Raw genomic sequence first — 19,172 nt, forward strand, 5'->3', positions numbered from 1 at the left:
AGTGCGTCGCGATAAGAGCTCGCAGTTTAACTCGTGGACTCTTTGACTCAGATGAAGGTCAGACGCATATTGCTCAGTAGTTTGCCTCAGAGTAAGTCTGGCTGATAGATGGTACTGATTGTCATGTCATTCGTCGCGGGAAACGAGACACGCTACAAAAGGTCCCCCGATATTGGGCGGCAGGGGTTCCTGATTGGAACACTGGGATAGGTATTTGGGCCACGGACGCTCGTTTACGCAGTGTGTGGTGAGAGAGCGCGAGATTGGGGTAAATGCGGGCGCCTCACCTAACCTTTTTTTTAAACTCAGAACTCGCCCTCAACCCAATCATCTTCCTTATGTTACTGATGGGCGGCATGTGGCGCAGAAAGCCGCCTGAAGCCGCTGAGCCGTCCTGCTCATCAGTATCTGAGCCGACTGGCTGTAACGGTCTGCCAAACTGCTACAAATGTCTTTCCCATCAGGGCTCTATGTTGCACTGGGCCGCAGACGAGGACATCCCAGCATTTTTGTGTGTAGAGTATGTGTGTCAACTGGAGCGGATACTACTCGGTTAGCCTAGTGCACATAGCACCCTCATCTAGCCCCCCCACAGGAAAGCCTTTTCGCTGGACCCTGCCTCGGGTGGTGTCACCACTGAGTAGGCCTGGCCACCGCGCTGGGGAGTCCATCACTTCTTGGATAATGTCTCCGTCTTTGGTGCGGAGCCGCCAAGGCTACTATCACCGAGTTGACGTGAAAATTCTTTGTGTTTAGTTTTCCCTGACTTGTTAACTGTTCCTGGTCAAGGCGTCTGGAACTACAGAAGATCGTCCGGAGCCGTCAAATGGATCATGTCTGTCATTTTCATTGCTCACGAAACTAGCCAACAAATCATTGACCGCCGCTCATCTTCCTGACAAATGGAGTCAAGATAAGCCTGAGAGCTCCAGCTAGCTTCAATCGCCTCTGCGGACTTCTATAACTCAAACTGGGAATAGCTGTTTCAGGCGACCGGAATCCCGACAAAGTACGAAGGAAGCGAGGCAAAGGGACCATGAACTGAGAGCTAACTGCGTTCCTCTCTCAAAACAGCCTTCATTCTGACTGCCTATCCAATAACTCCCGCGGACAGCGATCAATGCCCCTCTCAAGTCATATCCTGAAGCCAATCAACGCCCCCGACTCCCTCAGGAGCACAGTCGGCACTTTTGCATTCCTGACCCTCCAGTAGTGTCTGCATCTGGAAATGGCCCGCCGCCTATGCCCACTCACCCTCGATCTGCCCGCCAATGTTATCCATGCGGCGTCCGGGGTGGTCCTGGCACGTCGCAACGGGTAGTAATCAGCCAGCCGCTAATAGGCAGCCACAAGCAGCTGCAGGATTCCGCCGCCCGCCGCCCGCCGCTCATCTCCAGGGCCCTCGAGGAGCCAAGCTCCCTTGGGGTTTGTACCGACACGCTGGAAAGACCTAGAGGCATCTCAATCCCCAGAGTACCAAGACAATGGCCAAGCCAGGCACATCTTTCTGGATGATGCTTCCAAGACGGGCCCAAGAGCTGTCGCAAAAGCTTGACTCCCTCGGCCCCAAGTCCCCCCCAGATCCAGGATCGCACTGCCGATGATTGCATCCACCAAATGTCAATCGTCGCGCGGCGCGCCCTTGACACATCGACACAACCCGTCTCGAAAGCCAAGTCCGCCGGGCGCGACATCCAAGGACTTCTGTTTCTCAACCATTACCAAACAAGAAGCTGCCAAACACGACCTGGTGTTTTTTTTACACACGAAATGACCGTCTGACATGACAAAGGGGCGAGCCTCTTCCAGCCTAGCTCGCTTTGAGACGACCCGACCTACCTTGCGGTGCTAGAGCCCGTTGAATCGACTCGCGCGAGTGATGGTTCATGCGCGTTCTGAGCTGGCGGGTCGGACTTCTCGCACCGCAGCGCCCCTCGCAATACTCTCGGTTCATATGACCACGATGCAACACGTACGGATTGGCCTCCCGTATCTTAGGTTCTGACAGACATTCGGCCCGCAACGGCCAAATGGCCGACAAGCGCCTGTTCCAGCCCCGGACATTGATACCCAATGCGGCTTCGCGTGGTCCCTTTGGACGCTACCGTAGCGTGGTATTCGTTACCTCTGACCCCGGACCAAGGCCGCCTTACGCCCTCCTTCATTACTACTGGGACCTTTGAATCGGCCTGGGGATCTTTGCAGCGCGCCAAGACTTATTTAAGAAGCGCCTGCCTCCTACGCGCCTTCACGTGCCCCGTTTGGGAGAGCTTTTTTGGTCGTCGCTGTCGGATCTCGGTTGTCATTGACTTTCTCTAGCCCGCTAGTGCCCGTTTGTCGGTCGGTTGCTCTATCTAACTGATATGGCCCCCAACTTCACCTCGGTCTCAAGGTGACTATTCTCCGGGAACTCGGGAGACCATGCACCACTATAGGCACGACGTTGCTCCTGGGCTACCGCCAATTTTTCTCTACTATTTCAAGGAAGGTCTGTCTATCTACAAAATTCGAAGGCTCACGACCAGAAGTCAGTCCACTGCGGCTGTATTGAGACTGCCCTACAGTTGTAAATGAGTCCCAATGCATCGAGGCGCCCGTGCCCATCTTATTTAATGCCTCTACTCTCGAATCTAACCCAAGGTGTTTTGGGAGATCAATGGTAACGAGAAAAGATGATGCGATAGCAAGGTACAACAGTCTCTTTTGAAAGCTTTAACCAATTCGACGGCCACGATGTAGCAAATGAAAAAGGAGCTTAAATGTCTCTCTATGCTGTCATCCTCAAATGACACGCAATTCCACTTCATCTTGTTCGTGGGAAGACCATTCTCCGTCCATTACCCCGTGCACATAAGCGTCTCCGACCAAAGTGTACGTGTCATCAGCTTCGCTCCGCCTCATGACATAGGGGGTCGTGCCGCCAGCAACTATCCAGACCTCATCGCCTTCGCGACATGAAAGCTTCCCCAGGCCTACCAGACCTTCATCGGTGACGAAGAGTCTTCGATTGGTTATTATTGGGGTCATCATGGTGTAGTAGCTTCTCCCGAGTTCCCCTTGAAATCGCAGCAAGTTTCCCCCTTGTTGCTGTTGGCTCATCATGACGTGTACCATGTGGTGAATCTCGTCCAAAGACGGAATGAGGTCGTTGTGCGCTTTTTGATGGTCTGAGGAGAGAATAGATCCAAACATTTTGCTTTCTTTCGCGTCCAAGCCATGGTTAACGCCGTTGAGACGAACTGTCAAGTCCACCGTAAGCCACTGCTTGAACCCTTGTCCAAGCCTCGGGTCTGCTCCCTCGCCTGTGGGGAAGGGGACAGATGTGAAGTCGAATATAAGAGTGCGCCAAAGTGCCTCAGCACCACTCTCGGCTGCGGCAGGGTACTTTTCTGGTAGATGAGGAATGACGAGAGCCACCTGGAGAGAAAAGGGAGTGAACTTCCCGTCATTGGGAGGAACGAACACAATTTTACCAACTCTCTTGCCTCTGAATACAATGGTGTTGCCGTCACATCGAGGCAGAGGCTGTGCGGGCATGTGCTTGGACGCTCTAAACCTGGGTACAGACGACAACAGGTGGCCCTGGTCTCCCTTTATCGAGAAGTCGGGGGTCCAAGAGGGCAATCCTGGAGTTGTCTTGAACATATTGTCCTCGACCAACGAAAGAAGACTCAAGCCGCCCTTGTTGCATAGCAGGAAACGAGCAACACCGGCAAAAACCTCTGCAGGAGTGCGAGAAAAGTCGACGTCTGGGAAGTCGCGCAAGTCAGACGGACAGATCATTTTTGCCATGCCGAAGGTTGAGTACACCCTGTCCTGCGTTACGGTGCAGTCCTTTGACCGGGCAATGAACAACAGGATCGTCCATGTCTGAGCCCACTCTTTGCGCTCGCTGTCCCGCAGGCAGGTGAAGTATGTGTGTCGCAGCGGAAACAGCTCGGTCCAGCCACGAATAAGGCGTATGCCTTGCAACTCCTTGTCTAGCTTCTGGTTGTACATGGTGAGTTCCGAGAGACGGTTTCCCCAGGCCTCGACGACGCGTCGAAGGTCCCATGCAGCGGCCCATTTCAATGTGTGGAAGTCCATCCCGACAACGAATACGGGATTGCTCGCGACTATGGCCTCCTGTAGCGTCCAAGCTCTAAAGAACCAACTTCTCGTTGCATAGAACATCAAGTAGGTGATCCAATGATCAGCCCATGAGCCATTCTTTAACTTGATGTCGAGTTCTTGCAGAATGCTGTCGTCACTTGGGCCGTACGATCGGAGCCAGTCAAAAAACGCTGGGTATGACGAAAGATCCTTTTGACGCTGCTGTAGTGCCGGCATCAGCTCCTCGTAGAGCCACAACAGCCGCTTAAGGTCGTCATCATGCTTTCCCAACCATATATAGACTGCTGAAGAACGCGAGTAAATCTCCCCCATTAGCGGTATCTGAACGGCCTTCTCCTTGGGGTTCGTTTGGTCTATGCAAATAGCATCGATCCAAATAGGAGGGATCATTTCGTTGCAATGTTCTGAGCGGCGGATCAGGCTAACAAGAAAATCAGAGAGGTTCTCGGTCAGATCGAACTCGGAAATATGGGATCCCTCGACGAAACTGCAGTCACCAAGGACGTTGTCGTCGCTGACCATGCATTGGTAGCCTCCGTCACGTATCACGATGAGTTTGGCTTTAGCAAAGGTGGACACAGGCTCAACGCTATAGGGACCCCATTTCTCCGTCGAAAAGACTGGCGGGCCCCATGTGTACGAAAGGGCGGCGAATTTGCCCTCCGCGGCATTGGTGTCGTCGAGACTGATATCGCGTAGCCTAGCGAATATCTCGAGGCAATCTTTGCTGTACCTGACTATCTCAACAAGTCTGATCGACCGCGGTGTTTTCAGAGGCTCGTAATTGTGCGCCGTGGATGTCGTTGGCCGATGCCTAAATCGACGGGGGGACTGGGACCTGCATTGTCTACGACGGCCGGCTTTGAGCTCCGGTTGCAGCTGTCTTGTTCGGAAGAAATGCCGATCCATGAGAAATAGGCTTTGCGGGATTTTGTTCTCTGAATTTTGGGGAACTGACTGGCGATCATGCTGTGATAGCTTTCTGGTGCGAAGGGGAGAAAAGGCTGACACCGTATGCTGTGCGGGCTACCTATAGTAACCCCAGTGGCTCGAACCAGTAAAGACCCTTGTTAGGATCCATTACGTTGCCTGCTTATTTAATGCCCAAAGATGCCCGTCAGCCTGGTCGTCGCAGCGGGACAGGAGAGGGTGGTGGAAACATCCTACCTTTCTAGACGAGTAAATCCCATTCTACGAATAAAGCTCATCTGAATACGAATATACGGTTGACTGCTTCACTTGACCCAGAAAACATCAGATGCTGGCGGGAATTTACTCAGTGGGGAGAAATATCAGTTCAAGATTCATCAACCTTTGTCACAATCCTCATACGCCCAAGCGAGACTCAGCGTTAGCTTGAAGGGATTGGCATTTTGATGAATTTCCAGTATTGATTAACTTATAAAAACACATCCGATGGCGCGTGCGGCCATCTATTCGCAAAGACCTTGTATTGTTAATTCTAGATGCGATATCATGCCTCGACCTCCAGAGCTGCTGGTGTCTTGGAAAACCAATAATACATCATGGAAACTCTGTTTGGCACTGGGTTTTAGCTCTACATCTCACTATATGCCACATGTGAAGAAATATTCAAGTTGATCAAAGAGGCTAAACTTGGAAATAAATCATTGGCGAACGGAAGCTGTTGAAAGCCTCCTAAATCGATACTTATGGATGTATCGTCTCATAGTACTTTTCAACTACATACATCTTAATTTACTCTTCACAGTGAATATTATACTCCTCATATTATACTTCTGATGCATCTGTAATACATAACACAGGAGTTTAAAATAACTGCATATAGGGATGTTACCTAAATACGGAATTCAAAAGATGGCCTGGCATGTTGTCCTAGGAGCGGGCCCCCATCTTTCTTCCACAATCGTTTCTTCTACCACAGTCCTGTGCTATGATTTTCTTGCGTCTTCCCATTCAACGTGGAATCACACGTTATTCATGCTGCTTGCCTTCGTCTTCCCCTTTCCCTGCCGAGGGACACTGGCCCTTGAAGGCTTAGCAGTCCCAACGCATCCCCGACTGATTCCACGGAGCCTGAAGTCGTGCTTGATCCATCCAGATTGACTCCATGAGATCCTCCTCGTCCAAGTCGTTTTCTGTGGGCATGGTGATGTCCGCCCTTGCGCCGGCTCCTCGACTTCTCAGTTGTGTCGGTCACATCCATCAAATCGCCCATGGGTGAAGGTAGAAGGCTATTGGTACCGTCTAGCTGGTTTGGTGACGTCGCCAGTATTTTCGATGGGGAACTGGATCCCAATGGATCTAACGGGGAAGTCTTCCCATGTCTTCTTCTCCGTTGAAACTTCTCGGCTGCCACCTCGGGCGTAATATTTCTTGGCAGACGCTTGTCCAGCTTCTTCCGAGCAGAAAGTCCAGGGCGCTTTTTCGCCTTCAGTAATTCAATGACCTCCGCGACTCCTGAAGCAGGCTTAAGCTCAGACTCTTCAACCTTCAGACTGCCAACTGGGGCGAGATGCAGTTTATTCACTTGATCCTTAGGCGGTGTAGCTGGCGGAAAGTCAAGGCTGGCATCCTCCAAGTCGGGCCGGAGCGTGGTTGCTCGGCTTAACGATGTATGAAACTTCGTATTCTCTGATGGCAGCTCGATAAGATCCTCAGCATCTTCGGTGCCCTCTTCCGATACCGCCTCCAAAGAAGCAGGGGTATCTTCGCCGTCCGAATCACTGAATGGATTCTCTGTCTTGCTGGCACCTGCGTACCTCGCCAGTGCACGTCGGTATGTCTTTGTATTGATCAAATCGTAGTCAAAGTCGAATTCAGTGATGCTCAGTACCGAGTCCCTATTGATAGGCACTTTGAGGAAGCTGTCTCCATTCAAGCAGTCGGGGCTCGTAGTTTGAAGTCCAGGATAGGATGTTGTAGACTCCCCGATGTCCTGCTTCGCGGCAATCAATGTCGACTGGTTTTGAGTCAGTAGCTGTTTGATGTCTTGTGTCGATCGTCTGAATCATGTCAGTAACTCTTCGATTTTGAAGCCCCGAATTCCTTGAAGTCAAACTCACAGGTTTAGCGTTTGCGTGAGGAGTGCTAATGTCGCCTTCTTCCGATCTAATCGGCCAAGGAGCCGCGTCATTTCGCCGTCCTTCCACAAAACTCTCAACTTGGTCTTCCAATCACTGCGGAGGAACAGCTCTTCGTATTGTTTACTGATGGACAAGAGTGTCGCATGGCACCCGTTAACCGCCATAGCGAATACATCCTCCAGGCCCAGCCGGTCAATGACCTCGGGGTCTTGGAGGACAACGCTCTCGACTTGACGAAGCGCTATCTGGACCGCGTGGATTTCTTCCGCAACGTCGGAAACATTCTGCGGCGCATCATCGTAGGCATCGATCGTCTCTATGACCTTGAACGAGGCTTTGAGAACGGCACCTGCCAGAGATGCCGCTGCTGTGACGATCGTGACTGGATCCATGTTGATAGATCGAAAAGATGAGAAGCTCGAGAGCAATATTCTGGGTATGGCATCGGTTTTGTTTTCTCAAATTGCCCGACCTCAGCTTCAGCGGGCCGTGCACGTTGCGGTAGTCGCGTTTTCGAAACATGAAGCTACGGAGCCGAGGTTGTCACCGCCAGCTGCATCACACATGCATGGACACAGCTCAGCTCAGATCCGTTAAGATTCTCTGCGTAGGCAGTAGCCCTGTATTCGCATTGGCAACTTCATGCAAGCCTCCAACAGTTGTACGAGGGTGAACCATCTCCGCCTCTCAACATCTACGCCACTGCAGGCAATGTGAAGTGCCAATCTGAAGACACACATAGGCCGCAACAGAAAAGATGCAAATCTTGACCTCACTATCCTAAGTGATTCCATATGGGAATGAAAGCAGAGTGGGCTGTGAATCAGCTGGATCGGCCTTGAGGACGCTGGGATAACCATCGGATCAAGCCCCGCAACGGACTTGAATCGCAAGATGTTGGCGCTCATCGCTACCCCGCAATTAACGGCGTCATTTTTGCGACGGTTTGCGAGTGACACGAAAAGGGTGAGTAGAATTCGATACGGATTGCGGTAGGGTTGATACAAAATCCCAAGTGACAGTTCAGGGGGCAATCAGAAATTTGGTCCCAAGGCCAGTCTTTGAAATTGCAATCCGTGGTTCCCCGCCGATTGCATGTGATCCGGAATGCTTGAGACATTGTGCAGCGTAGTGGCGCGGCGATTCAAACAGCGTCCAGGAAACCAAACAACACAAATGACAACAATACAACCTTTCGGCCAAAATTCGAGCGGCAGCCATAAATCGCAAGGATCGCCTGGTCGACTCTACGTACCACCTATGGTACGGGTGTGTAAAACTAGTGTGGCAAAGGTTTCGCGATGAGGCCCCTCCAACAGCATTTCTTACCATTGGATAACAGCTAGATTTCACCGAAAACAGTCGCACATATTTTGTGCGCGTCGTTGAAATGTTGCTCATCGCGAGTAATGCTCTTTAATGAGCGCCAAGAAGATAACATTTCCATGTTGACGTCCAAAGAATGGGAAACCGAAGCTACTGTATCAGTATGTCTCTCTCTCTGCTGTCAAGGTGTCAGCTTCATTGCCCTTTATTCGAGCAAGGGGAACTAGCGCTAAACCTAACCAAGAGCTCGGAGATGGGGCTGTGGCTCGGATTCGCAGACCGATCTCATCGATCCATGATCCCCGCAGTTGGGAGGGGAAGCGAGCTGTGGCCCCGTGGCCCTTCAGAATCTATGTGGCTGGCCTTCCAACGCCGTCTGATAGTTAATGTCGACCTCATTCAAGCTGGCGGCACTGTTCTCAGCAATGTGCCGTGCCACTTGAATCACTTTAACCTCGCGACAAGAGCATGGCGTGTTTCCCCTGTGTGGGCTGACTGAGCCCCGAGACCCCTGGCCCGAGTGTCTGGCGGATGATCTCACAAATACGGCACGCCCAGGCTCGCCAAAATTCAATAGATGTCAGCCTAGACGGCAACCCTGGGCGCATTCCCGCCGTGTCCTTCGTATTTGTCTTGGCGACGCACTAACCATGCGCAAAAGGATGAGTCGAGATTGGATGGCAGGCCTGGCACCGCCCCAATGCCCAGGCGAGCTGTCCCTGCTGGTGTTGTTTTTTCAGTCTTCACACCGCGTCATCGTCAGTCTTGGAACATGCCCTTCTCCTGTTCTGGTCTCGTTCGTCAACGTTGTCTTGACGATGCAGTCCATTTGCAGCTCCCGTCGGGCCCTGGAGATCCTTCTCACCTCTCAGAGACTAAACTACCTATGCATGTCCATCCCATCGGTGCCAAGTGCTGCGAGTCGTCATGCCTTCCCCAGATTCCACCCCCGGGAAACCTGCATCAGCTGTTTCCGCATCTTCCGGCCGTTCCAACGAACGTCTCCCTTAAGAGTTTGAGCGGCCCAGTCTCCCTCCTGTTGTGACCAACGTTATTCTCGAGGAGAGCCTCCTGCCCTTCGCCCAAAAAAGACAACCCGAATCCTCTCGTACCACCCCTGGCTGGGCGGCAAGACATCAGCTGGCCCCCATTTGATCGATCCTGCAAGTGCGGCCTTTTATCCCCAACCAACCGACAAATACAAGACCAGCCTGCTGCGCACCCATTCGTGTTGGACGTACCCCGGTCATTCTAGAACCCTTACGACCTGACCTGGGCTGTCACTAGCCTTACCTTGCCAGCGCAGCGGGGCTTCTCGTCATGCACTGATCGTACATATTTCGATCAAGTCGTCGCTCGTTTTTCTTTTTTATATCCTCTTTCTTTTTTTCGCGTGGGATTCTGGCCCGAAAGACGGCCTGTGCCCGTCGACTCATTCGCTCAACATGCTGTCACCCATTACTTCGGGCGCTGTGCCTTTGGTGTTGCTGCTCCTCTCGAGGACTGCGGAGGCGGTGTATTATTCTATTGACACGAGAGGTATGAAGCCAACCACGATGCATCCCCATCGCGACCATCCCGGGCAGACGGCCTGACTAAACCATCCAACAACAGAAGATATCCTCACCTCCGCCAGCACACTTGCGTACGACATGATGAAGTTTTATGATGGAAACCAGACTGGCAAGATCCCCGGCGTTCTGCCAGGTCCTCCGGATTCGGGCACTGGCGACTATTACTGGTGGCAGGGCGGCGCCATGATGGGAACGTATATCGACTATTGGTACTACACGGGCGACGACAGCTACAACCATGTCGTCACGGAGGGAATGCTTCACCAGGTTGGAGAGGGCCGCGATTACATGCCTCGGAATCACACTGCCTCCCTCGGCAACGACGACCAGGGCTTCTGGGGCATGTCGGCGATGCTGGCGGCCGAAACCAAATTCCCCGACCCCCCCGCAGACCAGCCGCAATGGCTCGCACTCGCACAGGCCGTATGGACAACCCAAGCGAGTCCGGAGCGACACGACAAGGAGTGCGGCGGTGGCATGCGCTGGCAGATCCCGAAAATCAACACCGGCTACGACTACAAGAACACCATCTCCAACGGCTGCTTTTTCAATCTCGGGGCCCGTCTAGCCCGATACACCGGCAACGATACGTACGTTCGCTACGCGGAGGACACGTGGAATTGGCTATGGGCTGTGAACTATATTGATCACGACAACTGGATGGTGTACGACGGCGGCCACGTCCCGCAAAACTGCACGAACATTTTCAAGGCCACCTTTTCCTACAACATTGCCGTCCTGATGCAGGGCTGTGCCTACATGGCCAACTATGTAAGCAGCTTCCTACTCCCACCCTCTTTCTGCACTCCGCCACATGTCTATAATTAAATGATAATGGGGGCTAACCTTCCATGCAGACGGGAGAGCAGAAGTGGCTTGACCGTACTTACGCTCTAATAAATCGTACAATCGAAGACTTCTTCCCGGGGGGCATTGCCTACGAAGTCCCCTGCGAATTCGAAACTGGCCGTTGCTCGCAGGACATGCTGAGTTTCAAGGGATACGTCCACCGCTGGATGACTGTCGTGACACAACTCGTCCCGTCGACCCGCGATATTATTCTCCCTGTTCTCCGCACATCCACGGCAGCTGCCATCAAACAGTGCACGGGGGGTGCGTCGGGGCGTGTGTGCGGCTTCTACTGGACCAATGGGACTTTCATTGACCCGGCCGTGGATAAAACCAGTGGCGCCGGCGAAGCCATGAACGTGCTGGCCGCGGTGCAGAGCCTACTGGTAGTTGAGCCCCCGACCACGAACGCCACCGGAGGTACTTCACAGGGAGATCCAAACGCGGGCATGAACCCGAGCCCTTTCAAGGAGCCTACAATCATCACTACCGGCGACCGCGCTGGTGCCGGCATCCTGACGATCGTTGTTCTTGTAAGTGCCGTTGCCATCTGGGCATGGATGTCTGTCGGCTACTCAGAGATCGAGTGGGTCGAGGAAAAGGGCAAGGAGAAGGAAGAAGTCCCCCCAAAAGACACGGAATTGGTCACATCGAAGGAGAGTGTCGTCCCGTCCCAGGTACTGGCTTAGTACGGCCGCGGAAAATCTCAACTTGAGCTCCAGGTCGGAGACATTATGTTATGCAGGACCATACGGGCTGCAACAGCACAACAACGGAGTAAATATTGGACGGGTGATTTATCCACTGGGGGTTTTATGACGGCAGCATCAGGAAAACACTCATTCATTGCATATGGGCGGCGTTATTTGTTAGTTACAATAGCATGATTTCAACATTGTATTGGCACGCCAAGGATTTATCTTGCGTATATTATGACCCCGAGAGCGAAGTGATAATGTTACGTGATGGTTTGTGTTGAAGAATTCCGACTCCCATCTGTGCATGTCCGTTTTCAGGAGTTTTACAATGACCCGTATGATAAAGAATGGTACGACGCATACATGTCAAAGTCTGTGGTTACAACCATTTATGAGAAACAAATAATCATTGATAACGAAATCAATTAAACCTTAACCTGATATTTGATGACTATAATACAATATTTATTCATGCCGCACTTATTTGCCATGTGCATTTATACAAGCGCCTAGTCGCAACCTCTCCCATAATTATCACAATAATCAAACAACTCTACACTTGACATATGCCAACTGGCTTATTTGGTCACATGGTTCGCTGTGTGTGCGGGCGCCATCGGAGGCACGCCGCCAGTCTGTTGCGCGCCGTAGCCGGCTTGTCCTGGCTGGGCAGTGTGTGCGTAGCCGTATCCCTGGCCCTGATTATAGTTGTAGCCTTGGTTGTGGTTTCCATAGCCCTGAGGTGCAGTGTTATTGGTACCGATGCTGGAGCGATTGTCGCCGTAATGCTTCTGCATCTCCTGCTGGCGCATTGCAGTTCGTCTCTTGCGGCGTCTCAGAAGGCAGAAGGCGAGCACAACAATGGCGATGAAGACGATTGCGCCGATGACGATGGCGGCGATAATACCGCCGCCAACCGCTCTCACTCTGGTTCTGCTGCGTCCCCGACTCGTAGTAACTCGGGAGACGAGAGTGTGAGCGATGTCTCGGGCCATATTGGCGGCTTCCAATTGTAGAGCAGGCATGATGGGTGATGCGACTGATATGTTTTCCAGGCTTTGGTTGGTGATCTAATATTTGATGGCTGGTTGAATGCGATGGGTTGGATTTTTGAATACGTTGTAGATTGCAAAACACTTAATCATCAGTAAATTGGATCGAGGAACACCCTAAGTATTATATTCTACCAAAAGGAGGCAATGCACTCTCACAACGTCATTCCTGCTACGTCGAGCACTGAATGGGAGATGACCAGGAAGGCCGTCACTGCTCCAAACTACACCGAATCAACGCCAAATGACATCGACTGTGGCACAGCAAAAGATCTTGTCTTGATTAGGAAATGCCAGTGGCTGTCCATTATTGAACTGCCTGTTGCCTGCTGGTGGTTGCTGCTACTGTGGTAGTAGCCTGCGCCAAAACAAACCCAGGGATCAGCGTTGATGTCATCGGCTTTAATGCCAAGGTGAAGTGGTGAGATCACCAACGCTGCACTAGCTCCTACCGCAACCCTCACATAGTCATCCGCGGGGTAAGACACACTACGGTAGGTGCTGGTGAAGCCACCTGAAGACTACCGGTAGAATTCATCGCGCAAACAGGATAAAGTGCCCCTTGTGCTTTAGCCCGCGGATCGGACCCGAATTCGGGGAATGGTTAGGTCTAAGCCATCCCCGATCTGTTTGCCCTCCCCCCATCACCGCCCGGCCCTGCGCGAGACCCTGAAAATCGGTAATCGGAGGCAATCGTTTTTACAGATGAGATTGAAATACCGGTATTGTTCCATGTCGCACACTTCGCCAAAAAATATTTCCGTCCGTTGCGGAAGATGCCTTCGGGTCTAACATGAGGTACATCGCAATAGCTAACTGCGACCAGGCAGGGTTCCATTCGTCGTTTAGAGCGTTGCTGCCCTCAAACGATGACATTCTCGTCGACAGTCATCCGTCACATGCAGACTTGTTTGATCGTTAAAATAAAAGGACCACCCTTGTGTTCGATTTAAATGTGCCGAGGAACTTGTTTCTATGTACGTCAATGATTCGGGTCGACCGTTTTTTCGGGAGGTCGTCGTGCGTACGTAAGGGATTCTAGGGTATTGCGACGGTCAAAAATGGGACTGGGTTTTTTTCTTGAGTGGAACAGCAATTGAACAGCGTAAACGACATCGGGATGTGTTGTTGTCAAAATGGACCAACGCTTCACCAACCAGCTGGATGGTCCAGATTTAGTCTCTCTGGAGATGCCGTCGCAAGGGTAGTTTCAATATTAAGATCATCTTGTTTTCCAACTACCGTACCGTGATGGATCCCATTGTGGATGAATACTAACGAAAACCAGATGAACTGGACCGACCAAGGTTGTTCGTGGCTCCGATGTGTCGCCGTAAGTGGCCCTCTCCCCTCATTAATATTTCAAGATCCCTGCAGGTCGCCGATTTCTCTGGACAGCGATGATCAGATAAGATAAAAACTATTGCCCAACGCGCGGCATCCTGCCGCTGTCCATACAATTACACCCTTGTCTTGAGTCTACTAGGGCCCTATTATTAAAATTGCTGCAGATATACCGCTCTTTGAGGGGGAAAATTGTTAACGACCTTGTCTCCCGCCACAACTCATTCCCCCCAGCATCAGCACGCCAGTCGGGACCCTCTCGCCCAGTATTTGCCCCTTGCCTCGACCAAACGATCAAATGCCGCCTTTAATCCCGCCCACGCGACGCTCACGCAACGGCTGCATCGACTGTCGACGCGCAAAAGTCAAATGCGACGAGATACGCCCCTCGTGCGGAACTTGCGCGCGACGTCGACTCGTCTGCCAGGGGTACAAACAGCATCCTAGCCACCACGCCCGACACTCGCCAGCGTCATTATTTCCCGCTTCCGGTACGGAAGGCAGAAAAAATGGCACGCCAGGGGCGGCAACGGCCTCGGAATCTACGTCAAGGACGTCGGGTGAAACGTCGGCGACCGAGGTGACCGTCGGGGCTGAGGATGCATCGCCAACGACAACACCGGCGCAGTTTGAAAGTCGGCTGGTGCCCGCTTTGGACACTCGGACTTTGTCGCTCCTCCCGCCGGGCACTGTTTCCCTCGCGGATGAGCCGCATATCGAAGTCTACTTCAACAGACACCCGTTCGAGCTGCTGATTGGCCACGAATTTGTAAACGAGATGAATGCCAATGTCATGATGATGTTGCAGCAAGATCCGGTTGTTATCGCCGATACCATCTCGGCCATAGGCTACTCGTATGAAATTGGCAACGCGGCAGGCTCACTTTTGCCGGTGCTCAACCGCAGAGCAAAGATACTTGCCAACTTGAGAACCATGAAGCCCTCGAGTTACTACTTCGAAGAAGCACTCTTCTTGCTCCTTGGATTGTGCGCAATGGAGGTGAGTCAATCTTTGTGGGCCATTCGTCATCATCTCTATTCGGACCGTAAGGTCCCTGGGTGATGGGCATGGATCGCATGCTCACAGGGCCCAGCTCGTTACTCTAGCACAACCGGGATATCATGCGACTATACCCACAGTCCTGGCCAACGTGGCATCCCTCATCAGCCATCACATCTCCACGGGCGGAGACGTCTCCTCTGTAGCAAGGTACTACCTCAGAGCACTCGCGAGACAAGACCTTGTCGTCTCCTTGGTCCAGCTTCGGCGGCCAAAAGTCCCTTGCTATGTCTGGTTAGAGAATGAGTCCCATAAACCCGACCGGCTGCTTGGATATACCGTGACCCTCATGCCGTTGCTTGAAGAGCTCTGCACGTTGGCTGAAGAGGTTCGCGATCAAATTCTTCAACCTGCGCTCTCCAGCCCTCTTGTGGAGGCTACCGTACAGACACCGAGCACTAATGATTCCCCAACTTCGTCCCTCTGTGTTGAGAGGTGGCTTGATGTTGGGTACTCGGACGTATCTCTTCGAGCCGACTCTCTGCGCATGCGTCTAGAATCATGGCGACCCACGATTTCTGACAGTCTCTCATTCCGATCAGCGCGGAAGTTCCGCGCCCAAGCTGCTTGTTACCGCGCGGGCGCGCTCCTGTATCTGTACCGGTTATTCAATCCTCCAAGTTCGTCAGCCGAGGTGAACAGCGATGCTCTGAGCAAGGCACACGATGTAATGCTTTATACAAGTGGGCCGCCAGCGGAGTCCAAAATGCTACTTTGGCCAGTTTTCTTGGCCGCATGCGAGATGTCTGATGCAGACGATAGGGCTGCAGTTCTTGATGTCCTCGACTCAATAGGGACTCATCGCAAGACCGTGACGGTCGATCGGACCCGGAGATTTGTTGAAGAGAGGGTCTGGAAGGCCAGAGACGAGGGCAGAGACTGGAATTGGATGATCCTAGCGCAAAATCATCCGGGAGAATGTCTACCGATATGATGTGGATGAAGGTTGACATGGGGGGGGCGTAGTCAGGGATTCAGGGAGGTTGTGGCCTAGCTGCATCAGAGCCAACTCTGCTGGGAAGCTTGAATTCGAGATGGACACTAAAGTCTGAGCTACCTCACGGACATCTTTGACGTTAAAATAGGCTTCTGTGTGACTACGCGCTGTCGTGGATCGGCCCCGCGGCCCAGCTGTCACGTATCCGGTGTCTCGGATTTCATCAAATGAACCTAGACACCACGTTGCGGCACAGTTGTTGGCTATCTAAGCTATCATCGCAAGCTATCTTGATAAAGCACGACAAGGCCTCAATCAGAAGGATTCACAATCTCGCAGAATATCTTGGCCAATCATAGAAGTACCCAGTCGCATGCTCGCTTTCTCGCATATCCTCCCTACAACGTTGTCGTTCTGCGTTAAGTGCGTGCGGAGAATTGCCTGTTTTCATCGTCGGTCATGTTTCCTGGTCAGGCGGGCTCTCCTTTCCAAGCTAGATTTTCTCGCACAAGGTGGCTGGATTTAGTGCGGGGTTCGATGCGACGTCGGCCTGAATCGGCGTCGTGCTCGGTGGAAAACATTCATGTTGATCCCTGGGGATCCAAGGATCTGATAAGGTCGACGTGCAGATGCAGTCGCACCACAATCTGATAAGCCCTGGAGGGTGGCCTGTCCCGTGTGGGGGTTTGCGGTTTTTTACTGCCGACATAAGAGCCACATCTTCCCGTATGTCTAATCCATTTCATTTATTTCGGTTTTTGTAATAGGTAGCCCCGTGTGTGTCTTGAATCTAGAGTTCCTCAACGAACTGTAGAGCTACCCACGGCTGTTGGCAGTAGGGACGCAGACACCCATACAAAATCCAGTGGGGATTGCCATTCAACACACGCTATCTTGACGACAACCATAGGGAAAATTGCCCTTGTCAAGATGGGGAATTCACTACTCGACAGATTGAGGGTCCGCGACGACACGGAGCACGGGTATGAGACGACGAAATGGATCAATCCTGACATCGCTCCCCTCCCACCCAACAGAAGAACCTGGGGTGTATTGGCGTTCCTTGGTTTTGGGTCTATCTCCAAGTACGTTTAAGAAAGCTGGGCAGTTGCGTAAATATCTCTTGCACGAAAACTGACCATCTGCCACAAGCCTCTGCATCTCCGCCTGGACCGGAGCAGCGTCTTTGCTTTCGCTGGGTCTTACTATCCCTCAGACCATTGGTTTGATGATTCTTGCGCGAGTGCTTATCTGTCTTCTTGTCATTGGCAACGGATGGATGGGCGCCGAATGGCATATTGGCTTTACTGTTTCACAAAGGTCCGTACCTGGATGTCGTTGGTCGGCGGTCTCCTAGACTTTGGAGATTGAGTTAGTCTTATCAGTGCTGACAAATTCTAGAATAATTCTTGGGATGAATGGTGCTTATGTTGGCCAGCTGATCCGAATCCTGCTGTCGATCGTCTGGTACGGTTCTCAAGCATGGCTTGGTGGGCTTTGCGTTTCGGCTATGCTCAGCAGCTGGAGCTACAATTTCCTGATGATGGAGAACACGCTTCCCGAGAGCGCTCACATGGTCACTAGGGATCTTGTTGGGTTTGTCATCTTCCACTTGATTTCTGTCCCGTTCTTGGTAAGTCGATTCTGTTACTCGATACATGCATTACTTGGCAGCTACTAACACTACCACTTATGTAGCTCATCCGCGTTGAGAAGGCCAAGGTGCCTGTCATCATTGCCAACATGATTGTTCTCATTACCATGATGGGCATCACTATCTGGGCATGCACCACCGGCGGAACTGGCCCTCTGTTTGTGACTGGTGCGAAGCAGACTTCCCTTCTTTCCAAGGAATGGGCTTGGGTTTACGGAATCATTGCCTCTGTGGGAAACATCTCTGCTGGTGTTCTCAACCAGAGCGACTTCACCCGTTTTGCGCGCAAACAAGGAGCCCAAGTCCCTGGAATCATATTCTCTCTGTTCATCCCTGGCATGATCGTCCCAATCTTTGCCATCCTCACCGCCTCTGCCTCGATGGCAATCTGGGACCTGGAGGAGCCGATGTGGAACCCTCTCACAGTCATTACTCAGTGGATGATGGACGACTATAATGCAAAGTCTCGTGCTGGTGCATTCTTCTGCAGTTTAGGCTTCGTTTTGGGCCAGATCGCTGAGAACATCCTTGGTAACGGATACGCCGCTGGTATGGACCTTGCAGGTCTTCTTCCGACATGGATCACCATTAAACGTGGTGCCCTTCTGGCTGCTGCTCTTTCCTGGGCGGTTCAGCCTTGGGAGTTCTACAACACAGCTAGCGTTTTCGTAGCTGTTGCGGCCAGCTTCTCCGTCTTCATGGGTCCTTTGACGGGCATTATGATGACCGACTACTTCGTCATTCGGCGCCAAAAGATTGAAATCAGCCAGCTTTATACTGGATCGAAGGAAGGCGCTTACTGGTACACGTACGGTTTCAACTGGCGAGCCTTCGTAGCTTGGATTGTGTGCTTTGTCCCGGCCATGCCTGGAATGATTGCGGCTGTCAACCCCAACATAAAGATCAACGATGGTCTGTATAAGTACTACCTCGGCAACTACATCTTTGGTTTCCTAGAGGCTGGAACGCTCTACGCGATCCTGACATTTGTGTTCAAGCCAAAGAGACTTGGATACCAGGACGATTTCGACGTTTATGGCACATTTGAGGAGGATGTAGCCATCAAGAAGGGCATCGCACCATTCGAGAGACCGAAGAGGGTTGACGGCCCGATAGAGGGAATGCCTGTACAGATTGATGTTGACGCGGGTAAGAAAGTGGCCACTCCGTAATTAGACAACGGGTGGCTTGCTTGTTTAAACTTTACCCACTTGTTTATTTTGACTTCTTTAATGTAGGAGTGCAACCTAGCAGGAACTGGGTTTAACAGGCGACACTATCAACGCAGACAGAGCATAAACAAAGGTGGTGTGGCTCAACTCAGAGCTCACACGTCTCAAGCCACACCGGACTTCTCAACTCCTTCTATCTATATCAGCAGTCATTTACTGATGTCTACACGCTTAAGTTCTTCTCGTTCTTCTTTGGGGTATAGCTGAGCATGTAATCTTCGCGATTGAAGTCCGTTTGCCAACGAGCAAAAGTCCATGACAAGCC

General features: G+C 52.0%; 5 protein-coding genes across 5 annotated transcripts; 3 read left to right on the forward strand and 2 right to left on the reverse strand.

Annotated features, from left to right (window-relative positions):
• Window positions 1–2,781: 2,781 nt before the first annotated feature.
• EsH8_VIII_000301 (uncharacterized protein) lies at window positions 2,782–7,573 on the reverse strand (the record flags this gene model as incomplete). Its single annotated transcript, XM_083269343.1, has 3 exons — window positions 2,782–4,864; window positions 6,441–7,100; window positions 7,161–7,573. The coding sequence occupies 3 exons, from the start codon at window positions 7,571–7,573 to the stop codon at window positions 2,782–2,784; spliced, it is 3,156 nt and encodes a 1,051-aa protein (XP_083129111.1).
• Window positions 7,574–9,952: 2,379 nt separating this feature from the next.
• Window positions 9,953–11,619, forward strand: EsH8_VIII_000302 (glycoside hydrolase family 76 protein; the record flags this gene model as incomplete). Its single annotated transcript, XM_083269344.1, has 3 exons — window positions 9,953–10,046; window positions 10,122–10,852; window positions 10,939–11,619. 3 exons carry the CDS (start codon window positions 9,953–9,955, stop codon window positions 11,617–11,619), a joined length of 1,506 nt encoding a protein of 501 aa, XP_083129112.1.
• Window positions 11,620–12,206: 587 nt separating this feature from the next.
• Window positions 12,207–12,653, reverse strand: EsH8_VIII_000303 (uncharacterized protein; the record flags this gene model as incomplete). Its single annotated transcript, XM_083269345.1, has 1 exon — window positions 12,207–12,653. The coding sequence occupies one exon, from the start codon at window positions 12,651–12,653 to the stop codon at window positions 12,207–12,209; it is 447 nt and encodes a 148-aa protein (XP_083129113.1).
• Window positions 12,654–14,322: 1,669 nt separating this feature from the next.
• EsH8_VIII_000304 (Zn(II)2Cys6 transcription factor) lies at window positions 14,323–16,018 on the forward strand (the record flags this gene model as incomplete). Its single annotated transcript, XM_083269346.1, has 2 exons — window positions 14,323–15,024; window positions 15,119–16,018. 2 exons carry the CDS (start codon window positions 14,323–14,325, stop codon window positions 16,016–16,018), a joined length of 1,602 nt encoding a protein of 533 aa, XP_083129114.1.
• A 933-nt stretch (window positions 16,019–16,951) lies between these two features.
• EsH8_VIII_000305 (nucleobase cation symporter-1 family protein) lies at window positions 16,952–18,847 on the forward strand (the record flags this gene model as incomplete). Its single annotated transcript, XM_083269347.1, has 4 exons — window positions 16,952–17,106; window positions 17,174–17,341; window positions 17,423–17,654; window positions 17,720–18,847. 4 exons carry the CDS (start codon window positions 16,952–16,954, stop codon window positions 18,845–18,847), a joined length of 1,683 nt encoding a protein of 560 aa, XP_083129115.1.
• Between the last annotated feature and the right edge of the window lie 325 nt (window positions 18,848–19,172).

The sequence above is a fragment of the Colletotrichum jinshuiense genome, chromosome 8, assembly GCF_051148585.1.
Source record: "Colletotrichum jinshuiense chromosome 8, complete sequence".
Lineage (NCBI taxonomy): Eukaryota > Fungi > Ascomycota > Sordariomycetes > Glomerellales > Glomerellaceae > Colletotrichum > Colletotrichum jinshuiense.